Source organism: Eublepharis macularius, chromosome 2 (assembly GCF_028583425.1).
Source record: "Eublepharis macularius isolate TG4126 chromosome 2, MPM_Emac_v1.0, whole genome shotgun sequence".
Lineage (NCBI taxonomy): Eukaryota > Metazoa > Chordata > Lepidosauria > Squamata > Eublepharidae > Eublepharis > Eublepharis macularius.
The window spans coordinates 34,067,872-34,087,446 of record NC_072791.1 but is presented as its reverse complement, the minus strand read 5'-3'; the positions used below and the strand labels follow the sequence as shown (position 1 = coordinate 34,087,446).

Sequence of the window (19,575 nt, the reverse complement as noted above, 5' to 3'; positions counted from 1 at the left end):
AGACCACTCTCAAGGTCAGAATTCATAGAGACTCAGGGGAGGCTGAATATACAGGCGTGTCATGACTATTTGAGATTGAAAGTAGATTTGGGAGTCAGTAGCAGGGTGGGTCACAAGAACTCATCACCTCTTTGACTTCACTGTACTGAAGGAAAGGGTGGTCATGTTAACTTTAAAAATTTTGGAAAGTTGATATATGTTTTTTAATGATAATAGACTCTTATGGCTGATACTGAAATAGAAATAAACTACAGAATGTCTCTTAGTGGGGCATAGTATACACTATGGCTTGGGTGCAAAAAGCAGAGCAGAGGTCACAATAAATATCTGTTGCTATTCACAGCTTCCTGCAGCCTCCAATACATGCCCTACTACCCAGCCACACTTGAGCACCTCGTGACTTTTGGAGAGTAGCACAGGATATGGTGTAGTTGGGTTGCAGCGGGAAGGGCAATTCTTGTGCAATTGTAGCATGGGTTTGCACAGAGGTGGTGTGTGTGGTATCCAGTATCCACTGCTTTCCCCTTCCCACTACAATGCATTCTAAACAATTGCCCAGGGTCTCTTGATGTTTGGAAATTGCTTTTCAGTGGTTCAGGTGGCTGCAGCAAAAAGGAGAAGGCGCCAGAGATCTGATATGCAAGCTCCGTTTTGCTCTGAGTTCTTTGGATCTAAGCCTATAGGCAGAATTTCTTGTGCTGCTGTTTGGAAAAAGCAAATACCAGCATTGTCACAGAATAGAATTTAATTTGGCAGCTACTCTTTGGTTACTGGACTATAGTAAACAAGTGTAATGTTGCAGTTCTGCAATACAGCATTCAAGCTTTTCATGTTTATCTTGCAGCATATGGCTAAGCCCTTTATATCCAAAGCTACCCCCTGGAGCTCCTGGGTCTGCTGGTGAATCCCGTACCAATTTTAAGTCTGATCTGATCAGCTACTTGATGTCTTACAAATCCTTGGCTCTCAATGAATGGATTGAAGTAATCAAGCAACATGATCTTTCAGAGACAAGGTACATACTTTGGGCTATAAGTTACTTCTAAAAATAATTGTGTAAATTTAGTTTTGTTCTTTGTGAATATGTATTACTAGGGAACTTCAGGTAAGAATTCCTCCAGGATCGAAGTTGCTCTGCGTGAACATAGTGAACAACGAGATCACTAAGTTCTCTTTAGTTCCTACTTCGAAATAGGTTTTTTTGTGTGAACAGGTATTATTTGTATAAAACACTTATATGCTGCATTTCTTCCCAAATAGGTTCCCCAAGGCAGCAAATATCAGATTTTAAAACATTAAAATAAGATTTTAAATATCTATAAAATACAATAAAATATAGACATACAAACAAACACTCATATAACAAGGGAGGAGAGTTAATAAGGGTTTACTGAGGGTGTTCCAAACAAAACAAAAATGGCGTCACCCTCTGGTGGGAGACAGTAACAGACAAGCGAGTCTTCCTGAGGAGGGAGTTCCAAAGTTTCAGGGCCCTGATCAAGAAGGCCTTTTCCCAAGTTCCTCCCCATCTAGCCTCAGATGACGGAGGCACCTGAAGTAAGGCATCCAAAGATGACTGGAGTGGACAGGTAGGTTCATATGGATATTGTCCTGCAATATGCTATTCTGCTGCTCCCGTCTATGGACTTGACTGTGTCCTTGTGGACAACATGACTGGCAGTAGAAACGGAGAGGAGGAAACACAAATCACAGAGCCTTTTCCCATGTTAGAAGTGTAGACAGCATTGGGAGGGAACTTAAGATCATCTCAGCCTTTGGCATGGACTCTGTGATTGAATTATTTCTATTTTTGTCTCTTCAGAGTAATCCGTTTAGATCTCTTATGCCTTTTATCGTATCTGAAAAGACTGAAAATTAAAATGTCAATTTATTAACAGGGTAAATTATTTGAGAAAACCTAGAAAATATTTACATATGGAAACTTCCTTGGTAGTGGTAGTAGAAAATTGTTCTGACTTGCACAATAAAATTTAGAATTGCATATGCTCAATGGAAGCTGTAGTTTGTAATAGTTCTCGGTTCCTTGATCACTTAAATTGATCTAGGGAGAACAGGAAGTGAATTTAATACACAGTGAATACAAACTGATTTCAAAGAAACTCCTTGAATAACTGCATTATGGTCTAGCTGCTGCTCTTCCTTGAAGTACATTTAATAATCTTCTGAGATTTTAAAAGTTGAACGGAAAATATTTTCTTTCTTTACAGCAGTGTCTGCCTGCAAATGCATAAATGAAAGCAGTTAATTAATGTACACATGCTCAAAATTCTATTTTTAGGATTTTCAAGCAACAGTAGAATAAGTCTGGGAATTTAGTATCCTTAGTTTCTAAAGAACCTTTTGAAATCTTTCCTGTTTCTGTGTGTGTAATACAATTTTTTTTGCCAAAAATTAGGAACTCCTTTGAAGAGGCATAGTGATAGCAAGGTAAATAAATCAGTATCTTGCAAAAATAGAAAAGGAAGCCACAGTGAATTGTAGATATATTGAATTAGTTGATCCAATTCATATTAATCTGCAATGTTGACAAATTGTTAATGTTTGTATGTCAGTTCACAGTGATGTAGATATTGAAAATAGACACAAAGTTCTGGAAAAACAACATTGGCCGGGCACCATTGGTCTATGAATGCCTTTAGGATCAAAGCTAAAATTAAGGCATTAAATGAAAAATTACTGCTTTCCCCAAAAGGTACTTTCTGGTTTGTATCTAGAGCAATTTAACCGGCACTAAGGGCAGTAGTAACTAGGGGTGTTGCATTATGAAATTCCAAAGCTGAAAGTATTACACATGAATTGCCATTTCAGGCCACTACTGGGATTTTCCAGAACAGTAACACATATCCGGGATGCTTGGAAATTATGAAAGTCCCTTCTCAAAAAATCTTTTGCTTTTTTTTAATGTCAGCAATGCAGCAGGCATCTTGTTTTTCCTTGATTCTGCAGATTTCTCAGGCACTGGCCTGTGGCAGGCAGCTCCCTACTAGCACAAACCAGGATCAAGGTCCAGCAGAGCTTCAGTTCTGGCTCGCTCTTCCTCTCCTCCCTCCTTTCTGGAGGCAAAGTCTCTTTTCTCTTTACAAGTTCAGTGGCTGGGGACGTTCTCAGGCCCATAGAACTGAACCCTTTCAGACCAGTTCTCTTGGGGGGTCTCTAGCGGACTGGCAGCACCAGCCTCCCTGGTGTCATTTGGTTGTGAAATAGCCTCTCCACCCCCCACCCCTCAAGGGAATAATAGCAGAGCTGCAGGACGAGGGGGGGGGGAGTTTTCTGCTAAGAAAACTGCCTTAACTTTCTGAAGGGAAACAAATAACAAACCAAAATAGGGAAGGATGGCAAACACAGTTTTCAGCAGAAACGTAAAAAAAATGTATAGCTAGTCGCTGTGAGAGTAGGGAAATGAAATGAATGCGGGCAGGGTTTTTTGTTTGTTTGTTTGTTTGGCAACACTGCTTACTGGCCAGCAGTCTCCTGCCAGGCTGCCACTTGACCTTAATTTCTCTGCCGTAGGAATTGATAAACAGAAGTGTGCCTGCGCCAAAAAGGCACCTATTTCAGGGGTCAGTAAAATCAAGCCCTGTTGTTCAATCTTCTTTAAACTTAGGGAGTAGTTAGATAAAAGGGAGGAATGTGTTCTGTGCAAATTTGGTGCTGTTAGCTGTATAAACAGTTGCTCCAGACCCTTGAATACAGTCTCTGTTGAAAATAATGGTCCAAAATCCAGAACCACCCCTCCCCCCAACAAACCCTGCAGATTTGAATCCCAAACCAGTAAAGTCCTACCTGAAAATCAGTCAAGGTAAAATTTCCCCTATTCTAATCCCACATAGGAAAATAAAACAATTTTTCTCAGCACACTCCTAATAGCAACTCTGAAATAATTTTCCTCTGCCTCTCTTTATAATTCTAATGTAGAATTATCCTACATGGCATTTTGTGTGTTTTTTCTTTAGAGTATATCTTCTTGGGTCCACTCCTGGCCGATTCCAAAACACTGAGAAAGAGAAATGGGGTCATCTCAGACTAAGAAAGGTACTGAATGTTGATATCCTGTTGTCTTTTCCTCTGTGCCTTTTCCTCTACCTTGACCACTTCCTCAACAATTCTCTGGTGGATCTGGAAACTGGTACGAGTGATCAGTCTTGAACCTTGCTCTCTCTCTCTCTCTCTCTCTCTCTCTCTCTCTTTCTATATCTATATCTATCTATCTATCTATATCTATATATATATCTATATATCTATATCTATATATCTATATCTATATCTATATCTATCTATATATCTATATCTATCTATCTATCTATCTATATCTATATATATCTATCTATATATATCTATATATATATGCCATATATATATATATATATATGCCACAACCACACAATATAGATATATGCCAAAACCACACAATATATTTGGGTTAGTTCTTGTCTGTCTCTGGTGCAAGTTGCACATACAACACTTAGCAATTGAAAGAAGCATCAGCGAAGCGGCAGTTTAATGTCTGCAAATAACCTCCCCGAAATACCACAGTACTGCATGGAACCACTACTTTTATAACAGAGATAGAAATTGCGTTCCCAGTTGGAGTGCCAAAGGCAGAGTTTATTTTTGTATTGAAGATTGAAGAAATAATGTACTTTGTGATGCAGCCTAGATTTTGTGGAGTGAATGACAAAACTCATATGTAATGACAAACCATGATTTGCTAAGGGGCCTGCACATCCCTTCTCTCATTGTCCTTAGAAATGGGTAGAAAGATTTGTTACAGTGTCCAAATCAAATGATGCCTAGTTCTCCCTGCAAACCCCCCCCCCCCAATTTCCAAACCACATCCAGGTTTGGAGGACAGAGAACAAACCATGACGTGATATGGGCATTACAACAAACTATAATTTGCCGTAGAAGCATATAATTGGCCAATTTCTGTGGTAATTGAGGGACTCTTGCCCCCTCCCAATAAATGGGAGGCTGTGTGTTGGAAGTCCCTAAAACTAGGGAAGGGAATAATAATGTCTTGTTATGCTGCCCACCATCTGTGTTAAACTTTTTACAGTCTGTCCCTCTGTCAGAATCTTGGAGATCAAACTCTGTGAGCTGTCCAAAAAAAAGAGTCTGTAGGGGAAGGAAGTTAACTCTTGCTTCGTCTGGAGGGTAGTTTTGATAACTGAACATATGGAGAGTGCATAAAACCCCAGAAGCCACTTTTCTTGGTGCTAACAATATGTTTTCCTTATGTCCTCATATTTTGCAGATTCCATGCTGGGAAAGCTACTCCCAGGCTTTGAGGACCTTAGCTCAGATTTGGACAATGGCATGGGGGAGAGGGGTGTTTATGCCTCCTCTGTATGCTATTTTCCTGACTTGAAACAGCCCCAGGGGAGTTCCATGTGTACTTATGGGGTTACACACACGTACCCAGTGGAGCAAATGGGGAGGAGGCATTTCTCATTGTGCTGCATCGTGATCTGAATTGGGTCACCACATACCTGGGAACAGAATTCTCAGAAGGGACCTTTTCATGTGTGTCTGAAAATCCTTGTAGCTTTGTAATGTGTAGCTAGGTCCTCAATTTATTCAGGAACTTTAAAGAATAAAGGAATGTGGAGTCTAAGAAGATACTGGATTAGGAATCAAGATGATTATACTGCCAATTCCACCAAAGGCACATCTCAGAAGAAATACTGAATCAGTCATCTAACTAAACTGTTTCCTTAGGCCTGTACCTCTCTAGGATCTTAACTTTCTCAGAGCAATCGGCCCAGTCCGTGATTGAGCTGAGCCACCCTGCAAGTAAAGAACAAACTCAAAACATAATCTTTGATTTTTTATTCAAATCTGAAGACATGGTGACTGGTTCCCATTGCTAAATTCTCATTGGCATAAAGTTCCTCCTCTGAACACCTTTACTGTGGAATTGCATTGTGTGTGGTTGTTCTACAATATATCCTGAATAAATAATTCATGTGAATAGCTCTGTGTTCCAGTGCTTGAGCTGACTTCTGCATGTACACATACATGGGTTACTTAGCCAGCTGATTGTATTGCTACATTTTATGGCTCTGGCTTATGCTTCACAAACACACACACACACATGGGGAATTTGTGGGAAGAGCTCATTTAGAGGATTTTTAAAATCTCCACAGGGCCTCACATCTGGAAGGGACCGCACTGGCACTAACAAATATCGCAGTTGCAGCGCTTGGTCAGATTTTTTTTCCTTCCAAGCCACTAAGACTGGTCAGTGAATGAGTTAGTCCAGGACTTGGTATAGTTTGAGTAGTTCATATATACTGAGGGTTCCATTTACTGGGCCATTGGCTTTAGTGAAAAGATCTACTCTTCTTGTCCTGATTGGCTTCCAGGTTTAATCAATTTAGCTTCTAATATCAACTCCCTTTTTTCTCTTTCCCTACACACACTCACACAGGTCCACAGCTTGGCTGATAACTTGGCTGCTGCAGCACAAGGCAGTGAAGCCATCACCCCAACCAACTGCAGCAAGCAGTACATACAGACTCATCACAGTAAGCAGTTCTGGAAAGTTTTTGTTCCCCAGAATCCCACTAAACTGAATTTCCAAAAGTATTAAGCAGTTAAAGGACTCCATTTGCAGAAGGAGTGCTGTACTTTTCAAAGAAATTATTAAAATACAAAATTTTAATATACTGCTGTACTAAGTTCTGATGTCCAACAGTTTTTGAAACATTTTTTGCATATCATTTTTTCCAGCTGAGGAAAAGTAACATTTTATACAAGGTGAAGTGACAGAAAGAGACAGTGGGCCACAAATTAACATTCAGCCCCAGAACCTCTTACACGTTTACAAAGCGTATGAATTTGGCTATTAGTCACACCCCTGGGATCTGTGGATCTGGATGCTCATATCTCTCCACAGATACACACACCCTACTATTAGCTTATGTACCTAAGGATGGGAGGGAAGGCAGCATGGTAGAGCCCGATCTTGTCAGGTCTCAGAAGTGAAGCAGGGTCAGTACTTGCATGGGAGACCACCAGAGAAGACTCTGCAGAGAAAGGCAGTGGTAAACCACCTCTGCTTTTCACTTGCCTTGAAAGGCCTTTGCTGGGGTCACCATGAGTCGATTGCAACTTTACACACATACCTAAGGAGCGCTAGCCCATAGAAGATTATGCCATTAGAAATTAGCCCGTATAGTATGGTTATAGTATATTAAAACAGCTTTCAATGTGTTAAACTCTTACAAATTTATAGCTGCGATTCAGCACTGATATCTACCATGAATCCAGTATGTAGGCTTGGAAGAGAGACCCATTCATATAAGTAGCTGGGCAGTTATTGACATTGAAGAAGATCTGTCACCATGACATACCTTATCTGGTCAAGTTACACATTTCAGCTCAGTTTGATGTGCTAAACTTAATAATCTTTTGTTTTTATTTTTCCTCAAACAGCTTTTAAAAGATCATGCAACACAAGTAACTGATGAAGATTCTTGGCCAGTAATAGGACAGTTCTCAAGTATTGGATCCCTGGGAGCTGACCGGTCCAAATGGCTGTGCTCAGAGTTTAGACAAAGTTTGGTCACTCTGGGAAACAGTGCGAAGTCTCCAACAGATCAGGAGGTTCCCATTCATCTGGTATGGATTGCTTTTTGTACATTTATTAAGAAAATATAGACAAGCAATTCTGCTGCTTATTCCCATTTATTCAAATCTTGCTTTTAAAAAGTTTTTTGCTTTAAATGCTTCAAGTACTTGTTTTTTTCAGTTCAGAGTTGTGTACAATTGTATTTTACCTAATTTTTATCTCAGTTTATGGGTTTTTTGTAATTTTGTGATGGGCTATGGCTATACGTAATAAACTCTAAACTGAACTGAACAACTGAAAGTTAACTTCCCTAATTTATTTCAGGATTCTGGGTACAATTTAGAGGAGAGTGCTTTGATGAATCCAGTGGGATCTGAGCAGGACTCATTTTCTATAAAATTATTCTCATCTTGTTGTAGTATTGCTCCTGTACAGATGTTCCTACAGTACAGTGAAATGTAATTATGTAAAATTCAGTGTGATTGAGACATTTTACTAGTTATGCTAAGCTTGTGATAGGAGGGAAGGCCCAGGCATTGCTAAAATAGCTTTCTGGAATAAAACATTGTTAGTCTTTAAAGGGCCACAAGGCTCCTGTTAATTTTTGCAACACTGAAAAATACTAGAACTGTTGGCTGAGGCAGATTTTTATAGCTAACTTGCTACTATGCTTTGTTCTTTAGATATATCCCACTGTAGACAATGTGAGACAAAGTTTGGAAGGTTACCCAGGTAAAAACGAATACATTTTTTTGTGTACAGCATAAAAAGCCAGTGGCTAAATTTTTTCAATAAATGAGTGTTTTCTTGGAAATAGTTTCTCAACAGTATGTGAAATTACTGTGCTAATGATTTCTTTATAAAGTCTTCAATGACTAGCATAATTATTGAATTCAGCCTGAAAATGTACTTGCAATTGAAGGAGGTTTGACTAAATTATAATTATGCTTCTGCTCAGAGTTCAGGTCTGGGAAAATCAGGCATTACCTTACAAATACTGCCAAAATATTGAATACACATAATCAGTTTGCTTTAATTAGTATCATGATCAGATGATACAAAATTGAGCTCGTTAAGGTTTAGTTCCAGCAGAGAACGGAGTCTGCTTGATCCTTGAACTAGGTGAGCTGTGTTTTGAGAACAAGTCTCCTCCTCCTGTAGGTTTCCTCCCTTGGCCTAAGCAAGATTGTCTGGGATTGTCTGTCCTTTGAGACTCACTATCATTAAACTACAATTTTACAGCAGATGTTGGTTCATTGGATAATATTAACTTGCAGCCTCGACCAGGAAAATGTTTTGGAATCTGTGTAGACTGTATTGATTTCTTTTGTGTATATAGCTGGATTTTCCACAATAAATAGATTATTACAGTGTACAGGATTTTTTAAAAAAATCTATAAATTGATCCTGTACTTTGAGCGCATACTGTACTCTGCCAGGCCATTCCTCTTGCTGCCCTGATTGGTGGATGGCAGTCTTTGTGTGTGTGTGTGTTCTTTTCATGCCTTGCGGTGCAGACATCTGCTGGATAGACTTGTGCAGCTTCAATCTAGCGCAAATTTGCAATGGCATCCATTTGTGAAATCTGAAGAGCTGCTTTATTGCAGTAGGTGACATGTAGAACCCTTTTTCAGACAATGCCTAAAATCAATTAGATCCATAGAGCCCAGGCATAAGAACTCTGAGGTCTGATCCAGATCTTCCACTCTGTTGCAAACAGTATACTGTTTTGAGCTGAAAAGCTATAGCAGGAGTCTTTAGTTTATCTGTCCATTCTCCTTAGTCAGATAAGTACAAACAGGGTATCATTCCCCTCTCCATGAAAGGGTTATTTGACCTGTGGGTTTGACAAGCTGTTCCCCTGGAAGAACGTCACTTATACTTCAAAAGTAGCTACCGTCATTCCCTTTGAAGGGAATATGGTAAAATGTGGATAATTCACCATTCCATTTCAGTGGCACATTTAACAATGATTAAGTAATCTTCTCTTTCTCTTGAAGCTGGAGGCTCTCTTCCATACAGTATACAGACTGCACAGAAACAGCTCTGGCTGCACTCTTACTTCCAGTAAGTGCAATAATCAGTTTATGACTCATGGCATTTTGATCTTCTAAGGTCAATTAAATTTGTGAGAGATGTAGGTCAAACAAGCTTAGAAATTTTTCTTTAAAAAACTTGGATTTTGTGTATATTGAGATTTTGTATATAATTATCTTTCTTCAAAAATTGAGGTCTCAGTTTTATTCTAACCTGTTGATTTATGAAAACCAAAGCCGAAAAGCTATTTATGGTCTAAATCCACCCACAATGATGGGATACAGGAATATGTTGCTCTATTCTTGGGTAGTTGGTATTGTTTTCAAAAAGGCTGTCCTAAGTGTATGAACATGAATAACTTTAAATAAAATACTTATCCCTGGCAGGATAAAAAAATTAGAAAATTATGGCCTGGACCAAAAGAAACATGTCTGTATTTATTCAGGTGCATATAGACTTGCTGTGATTGACAGTTTCTCCATGCTGCATTCCTTTATCCCACATGATATTCACTGCAAAGGGCCATCTGATCCTCAAGGGAGGCCTTTCTGGGGTTGGGGGGATGGGGACACAAAGAGCTCTATTGGGAAGAGACAATGGAAAAGTGTTGGTAGCTGATTTTCTTTTTCATATGATGCATCCCTTAGTTGAAATGGATAAAAATCACTTCTAGTCATGGCTGGCCATCTGAAGATAATGTAGATTTGAACCTTCATTATATGTGTCTTCACCCCAATCTTCCCTTTTTTTTTAAAACTTGAGCAAATGGTCAGCTAAAGCTTCAGGTCGTAACCATGCCATGCCTCACATTAAGACTTACATGAGAGTGTCTCCAGACTTCCAAAAGATTGCATGGTTTATAGTTACAAGGTAAGTCTCCTGTTAGTAAGTACGTTCTCTTTTTTCCCTTCTCCTGCAGGGATACCTCAATGATCACGTAGTGCGCTCTCCATTTCACCATGTAAAGATTAAAAATCTCCACAAGGCCATTTGAGATTTTTATTTCCTTGTCAAGATGATTCCTCTTTTTGAATTCCGCAAATGAAGTCTTGTCTTTGTTGGTACGATCTGGATAATCAGGATTGGGTTCTAATTGCAGCCACAAAAATTTCTTAATGAGGATCAGATATCTCAGAAAATACATAAAAATGCTCTCAAAGGGTAGAATTCACAATATTTTGCACATCTGAAAGCTAGAATTCTTTGAAGCCACATTCTGCACTGACAGCTTATGCACATAGGAACAATTTATTAAATGTTTGTCCCAACCATTCTTAAAGTAGTTTAGGGTGGCATACATCTTCACATGCTCTATTTATGCAGCCCAAGCTCTGCTCGTGACCTGAGTTCGATCCTGGAAGAAGCCAGGTTCAAGTAGCTGGCTCAAGGTTGACTCAGCCTTCCATCCTTCCGAGGTCGGTAAAATGAGTACCCAGTTTCCTGGTGGTAAAGTGTAGATGACTGGGGAAGGCAATGGCAAACCACCCCGTAAAAAGTCTGCCAAGAAAACGTCATGATGCGACATCCCCCCATGGGTCAGTAATGACTCAGTGCTTGCACAGGGGACTACCTTTACCTTTTACCAGCCCTATGTAGGTTACCCAGTAAGCTCCCTGGCAGAGTTGGGATTTGAACCCAGGTCTCCCTGGAATATAGTCCAACACTGAATCCACTACACAGTGAATCCACTACTTCTGTATGAGCAGCCACAAGTGTACTTCAAGCTGAATTGTTATCTTTCTCCCTGTAGTGCCAATCTTTCCAAGGCTGCTTGGGGAGCATTTGAAAAAAATGGTGCCCAGCTGATGATCCGATCGTATGAGCTAGGAGTCCTCTTCTTGCCTTCAGAGTTTGTGAGTTCATTTGTGTCCCAGGCAGTGTTATATTTAGTATATGGGTAAGAGGGCAAAAGGCCTTGTGGTTTTTCTCACATAAGAAAATCAGATTGAGTCCAACTATATTTTTCTGTTGGTGAAAAAGGAAGACAGAATTGTCTTGACCACCCAGACAAGCTGTAGCGGGATTAATGGGAGCTGTATGTACAACAACCTTGTGTCAGATATTGTAGTAGGGAGGGTAACTGAGTGAGATGTAGTGAAAAAGCTGGCAGGATCTCACCGTTCAATGATTACCATGTTCAGTTAAAGAGCAGGGCCTTTCGTCTTCAGAAATTAAAGAAAATCTGAGAATGGTTTTACTTTTTATCCCCACATCAAATTACGGCTAAACCTTTGAATTTCAAACTTAATTTGTAGTGTAGTCAGAGCCATTTTTACCAATGGGCAAGAGGGCAGTTGTGCAGAGACAACTTCTGCAACAGAGACAAGCTTTATATGCATAATATATGTGTGATTAAAAGAAACACCCAGCCTCCTTTAGCTCATCTGATTCTTGTTATAAGAATGTATGACCTAACCTTTGAATTCCAAACTTAATTTGCAGAGCAGTCAGAGCCACTTTTTCCAATGGGCCAAGCGGGCAGGTGTGCAGAGACTGCTTGTGCAACAGAGACAAGCTTTATATGTATGGCATATCCATGTACAGGCAGTGTATGCAGAGGAACAACAGAACCATACCAAGCATGTTGGCCGTGTCCCTCCCAACCCATGGCTCAATTAACTGGCCTTGTTCTGTTCATGGGCAGAGTACCAGTGCATGTACAACCAGTCCTTGTGACTAAGAAATGCATATACTCCCCCTATATTAGCATTGGCCCATGCACAAAAATGGGCCCTAATGGGAGGTTTTTAGCCCATCCCCCTTCCACATTCAAACATAGAACTACCTCTGGAGTGCAAAGCAAGAGATACTGTTCAGGAAAGGGAGGGGGGAACCCTTTGCATGTATAAAATGCTTTGTTGCTGCCTCTAAACAGACTGTATATATTGTAACCTTTTAAAAAGCTTTCTGTTGAGTTATTTTGCCCAGATCCCCCAAATTCTGTATTGGCTTCTAATTATTTTAAGCATGGGAATAATCTAGAACACTTTCAGCCTGTTGTGACAGCAGTGGTACCAGATTTTTTTTTTACAAGAATCCAGTCTTGTAGCTCTTTTCTTATGCTTAGACTCATGATTAATCTGGGGAACATTTGTCAAAATAGTCATTTTTAATGCAAAACCCAACAAAAATGTAGGTGGCAGGCTGCTGTCTTAGAAGAGCTATTCCCCCTTCCCTTAATGCCTCTCAACACAGTGCTTATGAAAACATTATATGTGCACATCAGCTAAAAAACATTGATGCTTTTTAATTCAGAAGCATTTTATTCCTATGTAATTCAATGCTAATTCATTAATGCTAGTTGATCAGATATTTTTAATGAGATGACTAAAATTTTACAGATGCATTTTAAAATACAGAGGCCAGGCATGTGCCATCTGTCCAAATAACAAATAATGAAATTAATGCTTTCATTAGTTTGATAAGGTGCATTTTCCATCAGTGAGCAAAAAAAATGTTAGGTTGTCAGATTCTACTAGAGCAAATGTAGGTCACTGAGATCTCTGTGCTTTATGAGAAATGGGTGAGTTGAGAACAGAAACACTTTTTTTTATCAAGAGTGACTTTCTGAGCAGTGCTTTCAGAAAAGACTAAAAGAAAAAATAGGGGTGATAGGAAAGAGATGAACTCTGGTATGAGTAAACTAAAATGTATTGTACTAGATCACATGAGAGAGGAAAGTTTAAAAGAAACACCCAGACTTCTCCAGGTCATCTTGAAATTTGTTTGTGTGTCATAAGATATAGATGCAAGCGACAAAAAACTGAACATGAGGATGAAAGCCTAACAACAAATGAAAGGCATTTTCCCTATGGCCCAGTTGAATTTTGGGGTATGTGCAGTCATGGAACGCTTCCACTTGTGATTGGAGAGAGAGTGGATGTGTTCATCCAGCTGTAGCTCCTCGCACTGCATCTAACTCCACTCAGAAATGTTTCCTAATCAACAGGAACAGTTTTCAGGGAAGCATGAACTGCAGTAGGAAGTGAGATTATTATTATTTATTTACAATTTGCCTTTCTCAGTGAATCAAGGCAGATCACACAGTGCAGGTCAACGCAATCAACAGCTAGGGCATCCAGTGAGCAATACAATAGAGTATGGGTTGCAGAAACTTGAAAACTGCCTTTCTTGCAAGTTCTACTCTCTTTGTCTGGCATTGGCTCCTCTTTGCAACGGCCAGCAACAGCCAATTTACCTGTTAAAGATGAGGGGGAGGAGCCTACAACATCCTTTCATAGCAAGCACAGAGGAAATTCAAATGCCACCCTTTGGACCACACTATCTTTCCTGCACGTTCTACTCTCTGCCTCTGATGTCAGCTCCTCTCTGCACATGCATGACTCTGGATTGCAGCCTCTAAGCCATCGTCAGCTAATGTTCATCTGCAGCACAAGTGCCTTCAGCTTGAACAAGATAAAAAATTACAAAACCAGTACAATTTCTAAGAGAGTCCAGTAGCACCTTTAAGACTAACCAATTTTATTTTAGCATAAGCTTTCGAGAATCAAGTTCTCTTCATCAGATGCCTGATACAGAGACTGGTCAAACACAGAAGAGCAAGAGAGGGAAGAGGCATCTGTATCAGGCATCTGATGAAGAGAACTTGATTCTCGAAAGCTTATGCTAAAATAAAATTGGTTAGTCTTAAAGGTGCTACTGGACTCTTTTTGATTTTGCTACCACAGACTAACACGGCTAACTTCTCTGCATCTAGTACAATTTCTGTGTTTCTTAAGGTACAGAAAATTGTTTGGATTTCTTAAAGTGCTGCTTAAACTATAAACACAACCATAAGGCAGAAAACAGAATTGTTCAGTAGGGCATTTTAATAAAAGAAATTTTACTACATTTTAAAAGGTTGATCCAGCAAAATTCATCGTGTTTCTGCTTATGTAATAATGTGCTTTTCATTATTCCACATGATATGTTTAATAATTATGCTTTGTTCGGACAGCAGCTCTGTTTCAAATTTCTGCAGTCCTGGTTACATTGCTTAATAGATTCATGGTCTTACTGAATGCATTGAATTACATTGTGTAACCCATCTTGAGTTTCAGTGAGAAAGGCCGACTGTAAATAAGATAAATCAATCTCTGGAACATTGGGGCGTGATAGATGTAACAAAAGCCATCTTTGCTGTCCTATCTGTTTTCTGATTAAAGGAAGCAAAATAATATCGCTTGAATGTAAGGCCATGTTTCTCTGCATTTTGTCACAGGGCTTGGATACAGGCTTTTTCCAAGTAAAGGAGAACCTGCTTTCTGATGAGCCAGCATCATCGTTTCCTGTACCTTATGATTTACCTCCAGAGAAGTATGAAAGCAAAGGTAAGGCATCCTTCTCAGTTGCAGAAAACAAATTGGATAATTCCTGCTCGGCTATGAAGCTTCGGCTACGAAAATTATCTCTCTGCTCATAATACCAGATAGTTTCAAGGTGTATTTTAAAATGTATATCCTGCCTTTTGCAATTTCAAGGCAGTTTTCAATCACAACCCTTAAAAATCCTATCGGTCATGGCTGGTGAAATCCATCGCTGATGGACTCCAGGCCCTGTTGGAGGCCATTGTTAATCTGTCATTGGGCACTGGGATTTTTCCTGGAGCCTTGAAAGAGGCAGTGATGCCTCTCCTGAAGAAACTATCCATGGACCCCACTGACTTGTCCAGTACTGCCCAGCATCAAACCTCCCGTTCCTGGGTAAGGTAATTGAGCAGGCGGTGGCAGAACAACTGCAGGAATTCCTGGAAGATGCTTCCATCCTGGGTCCATTCCAGTCATTTTCTGCCCAGGACATGGGACGGAGACAGCACTGGTTGCCCTGACAGACAATCTTCGTAGACATCTGGACCAGCATGGGTCAGCACTGCTATTGTTATTAGATCTCATGGCAGTGTTTGACACGGTAGACTGTAAGTTATTGATCCACCGCCTGGCTGATGTGGGGATACGTGGGACGGCCTTACAGTGGCTGATCTCCTTTCTCCACAATTGGTGACAGAGGGGAGCTGCTTGGGGAGCAGACTTCACCACACTACCCACTGGTATGTGGCGTCCTCCAGGGGCAATACCCTCCCCGATGTTATTCAACATCTATATGTGCTACCTCGCCCAGCTGGCTCTGAGTTTCAGTCTAGGGTGTCATCAATATGCAGATGACACCCGGTTATATCTAGTGTTAGATAAGTGACCAGATGCCGCAGCGCTGGCCAGGGTTTTGGAAGCTATGACTGGGTTGTTGAAGCACTCAGCTGAGCTTGAACCCTACAAAAACGGAGGTCCTGTATTTGAGCCATGTGTCAACAGGGTTGGGAATACGGCTCCCAGACATGGATGGGGGCATCACTGACACTTATGCCAGTAGTGAGGAACCACCTCGGGGAGGGCGGGCTAGAAATGCAATAAATTAAATAAATTAAATTATAATCTCCTGCCAATGAAACATTGCCTCAGAGACACTTTCAGCACCTCAAGACAATGTCATTTTATGTTGTTTGCTTCTGGATGTAGGGCTGGCTAACGGGTTGGGCGGCTCCTCTGGAGAAGAGTAGCACAAAAATGTAGCGAACAAATATTAGACATTCGGTCTTAGGCTTTTCTGTAACCTGGGCAGCACACTCACCCCTGTGTGTTCTATTAGAGATCCTGTGTGCTTTCAGCAGAAAACGCAAAAACCAAAACAACACCAGTCGGAACAAGCAATAACATCATAATAGACAGCCACTCCCACAGCAGCCCAAGCAACTCTGCCTCCCGCAGTTACATTTTTGACAACAATTCCACAGTACTTATGCACACAAAAAAGCGCACCAGTTTGTCAATGGTTAAAATGTCATTATGGTTCTACAGAACTTATACCACATGTTCTGCTATCCCACACGACGCATAAGTATGCTCCCAGGAATAGACAACACTTCTCAGGGCACAGCAGTTAGGATGATTGCATGTAGAGCCCAGGACCTTCTCAAGAAAAGGGTTTGGATGCCACTGCGACATGAAATTATTCCACATGCATGCAGTATTAACATCACCTGTCACATTTCTATTGATGTCTGTGGCACTTAGTGTAAGGCAGCTTCATATGTTCCATATGTGAGAGAAGGGAAAAAAGGAGCCATGTGGAAGAATATGTTCTGCAACCGCCAGTTCAAAAGAGGCAGTACTGTCTGCTGACTGGCAGCTCTAGAAAAGAGCAACGCAATGAGAAACTAGATGGATAGATGTCCATCTGTAGAAGATGGAAAATCACACTTCTTAGGTGTCCCAGTGATCATTTTAGTGAAGGGAGAAGCCGTGGGAAGAGCCTCTCACACTTGATAGAATAAGTCCCTGATTCAGACCCCCGGGTACTTCCCATTTTGCTTAGCCCTTTTCATCCCATTCAGCAGTGCCTCCCATCACGTTGATTTGGTTGTTATCTCAGTAGACCATGTTGGCTATCTCACCCATCCTTCATATCCTGTGAACCCCACTGGGTGGTTCCTTGTGCCAGGGGTCCCCAGGGTAGGGAGTTAGGAGGACATGGAGCTGCTGGGATTCTCTCTTTAGCACTCGCTAGAGATACAGTGGCAAGATCATGGGTTAGATGTAGACCCTTCACTTCGGGTGTTGTGATGAATGACCCACTCCCTTTAAAGCGTGCGCCTTCCATGAGCTGAGCTGAGCTGAGCAACAAGGAGGAGGGTGATTCTTGTCATGAGAACAAGCACAGCTTGATAGAAGGGAAGCAGTGGCAATGTCAAATACTAACAGATGGCCTCCCACTGGTCACTGCTGCGACAGACCCTGTTGTGGAGGCCTTCATGCCATTGACCGGGGAACATCCTTTTCTCTGTGCATGTATGACACCTGCTTGGTTGTTTGTTAAGAGGCAAGAGGATAGCTGGGCTTGTGCCAGACTTTAAGAGACCCTCAGCAAGATGCTTCCTGGTGACCCCTCAGTGCATCCACTCTCAAGCATGTGGGTACAGCTCCTCCTAGAAACCTTTAAATGGGAAAAGTTGCTTGTGAGTGAAGAAGGATTATGAGGTCAGTTCAGTGTCTCTGAACTGCAGAGAAAGAAAGCACTTTGTGGCCATGAAGGTGATTGCCAATTACACCTTGGGGTGACCGAAGGGCAGAGGGGAAGAAATGTGGGTGACCATAAAATATGACTCCTGATAAGGGCTCTTCCTTCCCAGTCAGCCTCCCCTTTTGGATGTGTGGGGTACTTTGTTCTAACAGCCCCAGTTGCAGCAGTGGAATTGAGGGTCCTGGTGGATGTTCATGTCAAAACCAGAGACCTGAATAATTGGAGAGCTCACATCACTTGGGCAACTGCCCTTCCTGTGTTGGTTGGCTATTTAGTGATGGAGTTGCGCAAAAGGGCACTTTGCACAGAGTCCCCTTTTATGCTTCCATAATTTTCTATGTATAGGGACAGAGACAGGCAGCCCCTTGCTACCTGAGTTGTTTCCTCACTGAGGTCCTTTGTGTGGGAAGAGGAGAGCAGCCATCTGGGACTCTGTATTGGTTCCATTTGGAGTCGTTAATTTACTTTACCCCTTTTGTAAGTGTAACATCCCAAGCTACTCCTCAACCCTGCCCAACTTCCCTCCTTGCTTCCTCGTTCTGGTGGAGTGCCACTGGAGCTTGGTATTTGGGGAGTAGCCTTGTCTTGGCAGCCCAGGACTGGTGTAATTTTTATTTTCACTGATGGCTTTGTGCTGCACCAGAAAACTTTCCTTTATGCAAGTGTGCCACAAGAGCGGGATTGTGCTTATGATAAGTGTTGTGACAAAGAGGTTGGTTTCTTCTTTGTTGATGCTGAAAAAGCGTTTGATAATTTGAACTGGGACTTTATGTTTGCCACTATGGAAAAGCTACAAATGGGAGAAAGATTCATAAGAGCAGTTAAAGAAATCTACAGAGACCAGAATGCAGCAATTGTGGTGAATGATGAGACTACTAAGAAATTGACTATAAGCAAAGGAACAAGACAAGGTTGCCCGTTGTCTCCGCTGTTATTCATTTTGGTATTGGAGATACTGATGATACAAATACGACAAGATGAAGAAACCCGAGGAATAAAAATAAAAGACTTTTCCTATAAGGTCAGAGCATTTGCGGACGATATAATGTTAATTGTGGAAGACCCAATGGAGAATATGCCAAAAGTGATAGAGAAGATCAAGGAGTTCGGAGATTTGGCAGGGTTTTATATTAACAAAAAGAAGTCAAAGATACTATGCAAAAATATGACTAAGCAAAAACAGCAACTGTTAATGGAAATAACGGACTGTGAAGTAACAACTAAGGTGAAATATTTGGGAGTTGAACTGACTGCAAAGAATATAGATCTATTCAAAAATAACTACGAAAAATTATGGACTCAGATTGAGCAAGATTTGATCAAATGGAATAGACTGAATTTGTCATGGTTGGGAAGGATTGCAGCAGTTAAGATGAACGTGTTACCAAGAGTAATGTTTTTGTTACAGACAATACCAATTATCCGAGACTCTAAGCAGTTTGAAAAATGGCAGAGGAAAATATCAGACTTTGTTTGGGCAGGCAAGAAGCCTCGAGTGAAAATGAAAGTTTTACAAGATGCAAAGGAAAGAGGCGGAATGCAACTGCCCAATCTAAGACTTTACTATGATGCAATCTGCCTAGTGTGGCTGAAAGACTGGATGACGCTGAAGAATAAGAAATTATTGGCCCTAGAGGGATATAAAAAAATATTCGGATGGCATGCATACCTATGGTATGATAAAGTAAAAGTGAACTCTATGTTCTTACATCATTACATACGGAAAAGCCTATTTGCAACTTGGAAGAAGTACAGAGACTTTCTACAAGAAGGAACCCCCATGTGGGTGGTTCCATATGAAGTAATAGATCCGAGAGCTGTCGATACTGAGCAACAGTGTTTAACATATAAGGAGATAACCCGAATAGAAT

The 19,575-nt window shown here is 40.8% G+C and overlaps 1 protein-coding gene across 2 annotated transcripts in view; it reads left to right on the top strand.

Annotated features, from left to right (window-relative positions):
• The window catches only part of LOC129325240 (tyrosyl-DNA phosphodiesterase 1-like), a 53,590-nt gene that overhangs the window by 21,821 nt on the left and 12,194 nt on the right, over nt 1-19,575 (top strand). Inside the window, exons 7-14 of one of the 2 annotated variants that reach the window (XM_054972868.1) lie at nt 845-1,015; nt 3,975-4,053; nt 7,459-7,644; nt 8,278-8,326; nt 9,595-9,661; nt 10,394-10,501; nt 11,382-11,484; nt 14,853-14,961. In XM_054972868.1, coding sequence (XP_054828843.1) covers nt 845-1,015; nt 3,975-4,053; nt 7,459-7,644; nt 8,278-8,326; nt 9,595-9,661; nt 10,394-10,501; nt 11,382-11,484; nt 14,853-14,961 — 872 coding nt within the window. The remainder of the gene's footprint in view (nt 1-844; nt 1,016-3,974; nt 4,054-7,458; nt 7,645-8,277; nt 8,327-9,594; nt 9,662-10,393; nt 10,502-11,381; nt 11,485-14,852; nt 14,962-19,575) is intronic. The other variant, XM_054972869.1, reaches the window with a different exon arrangement.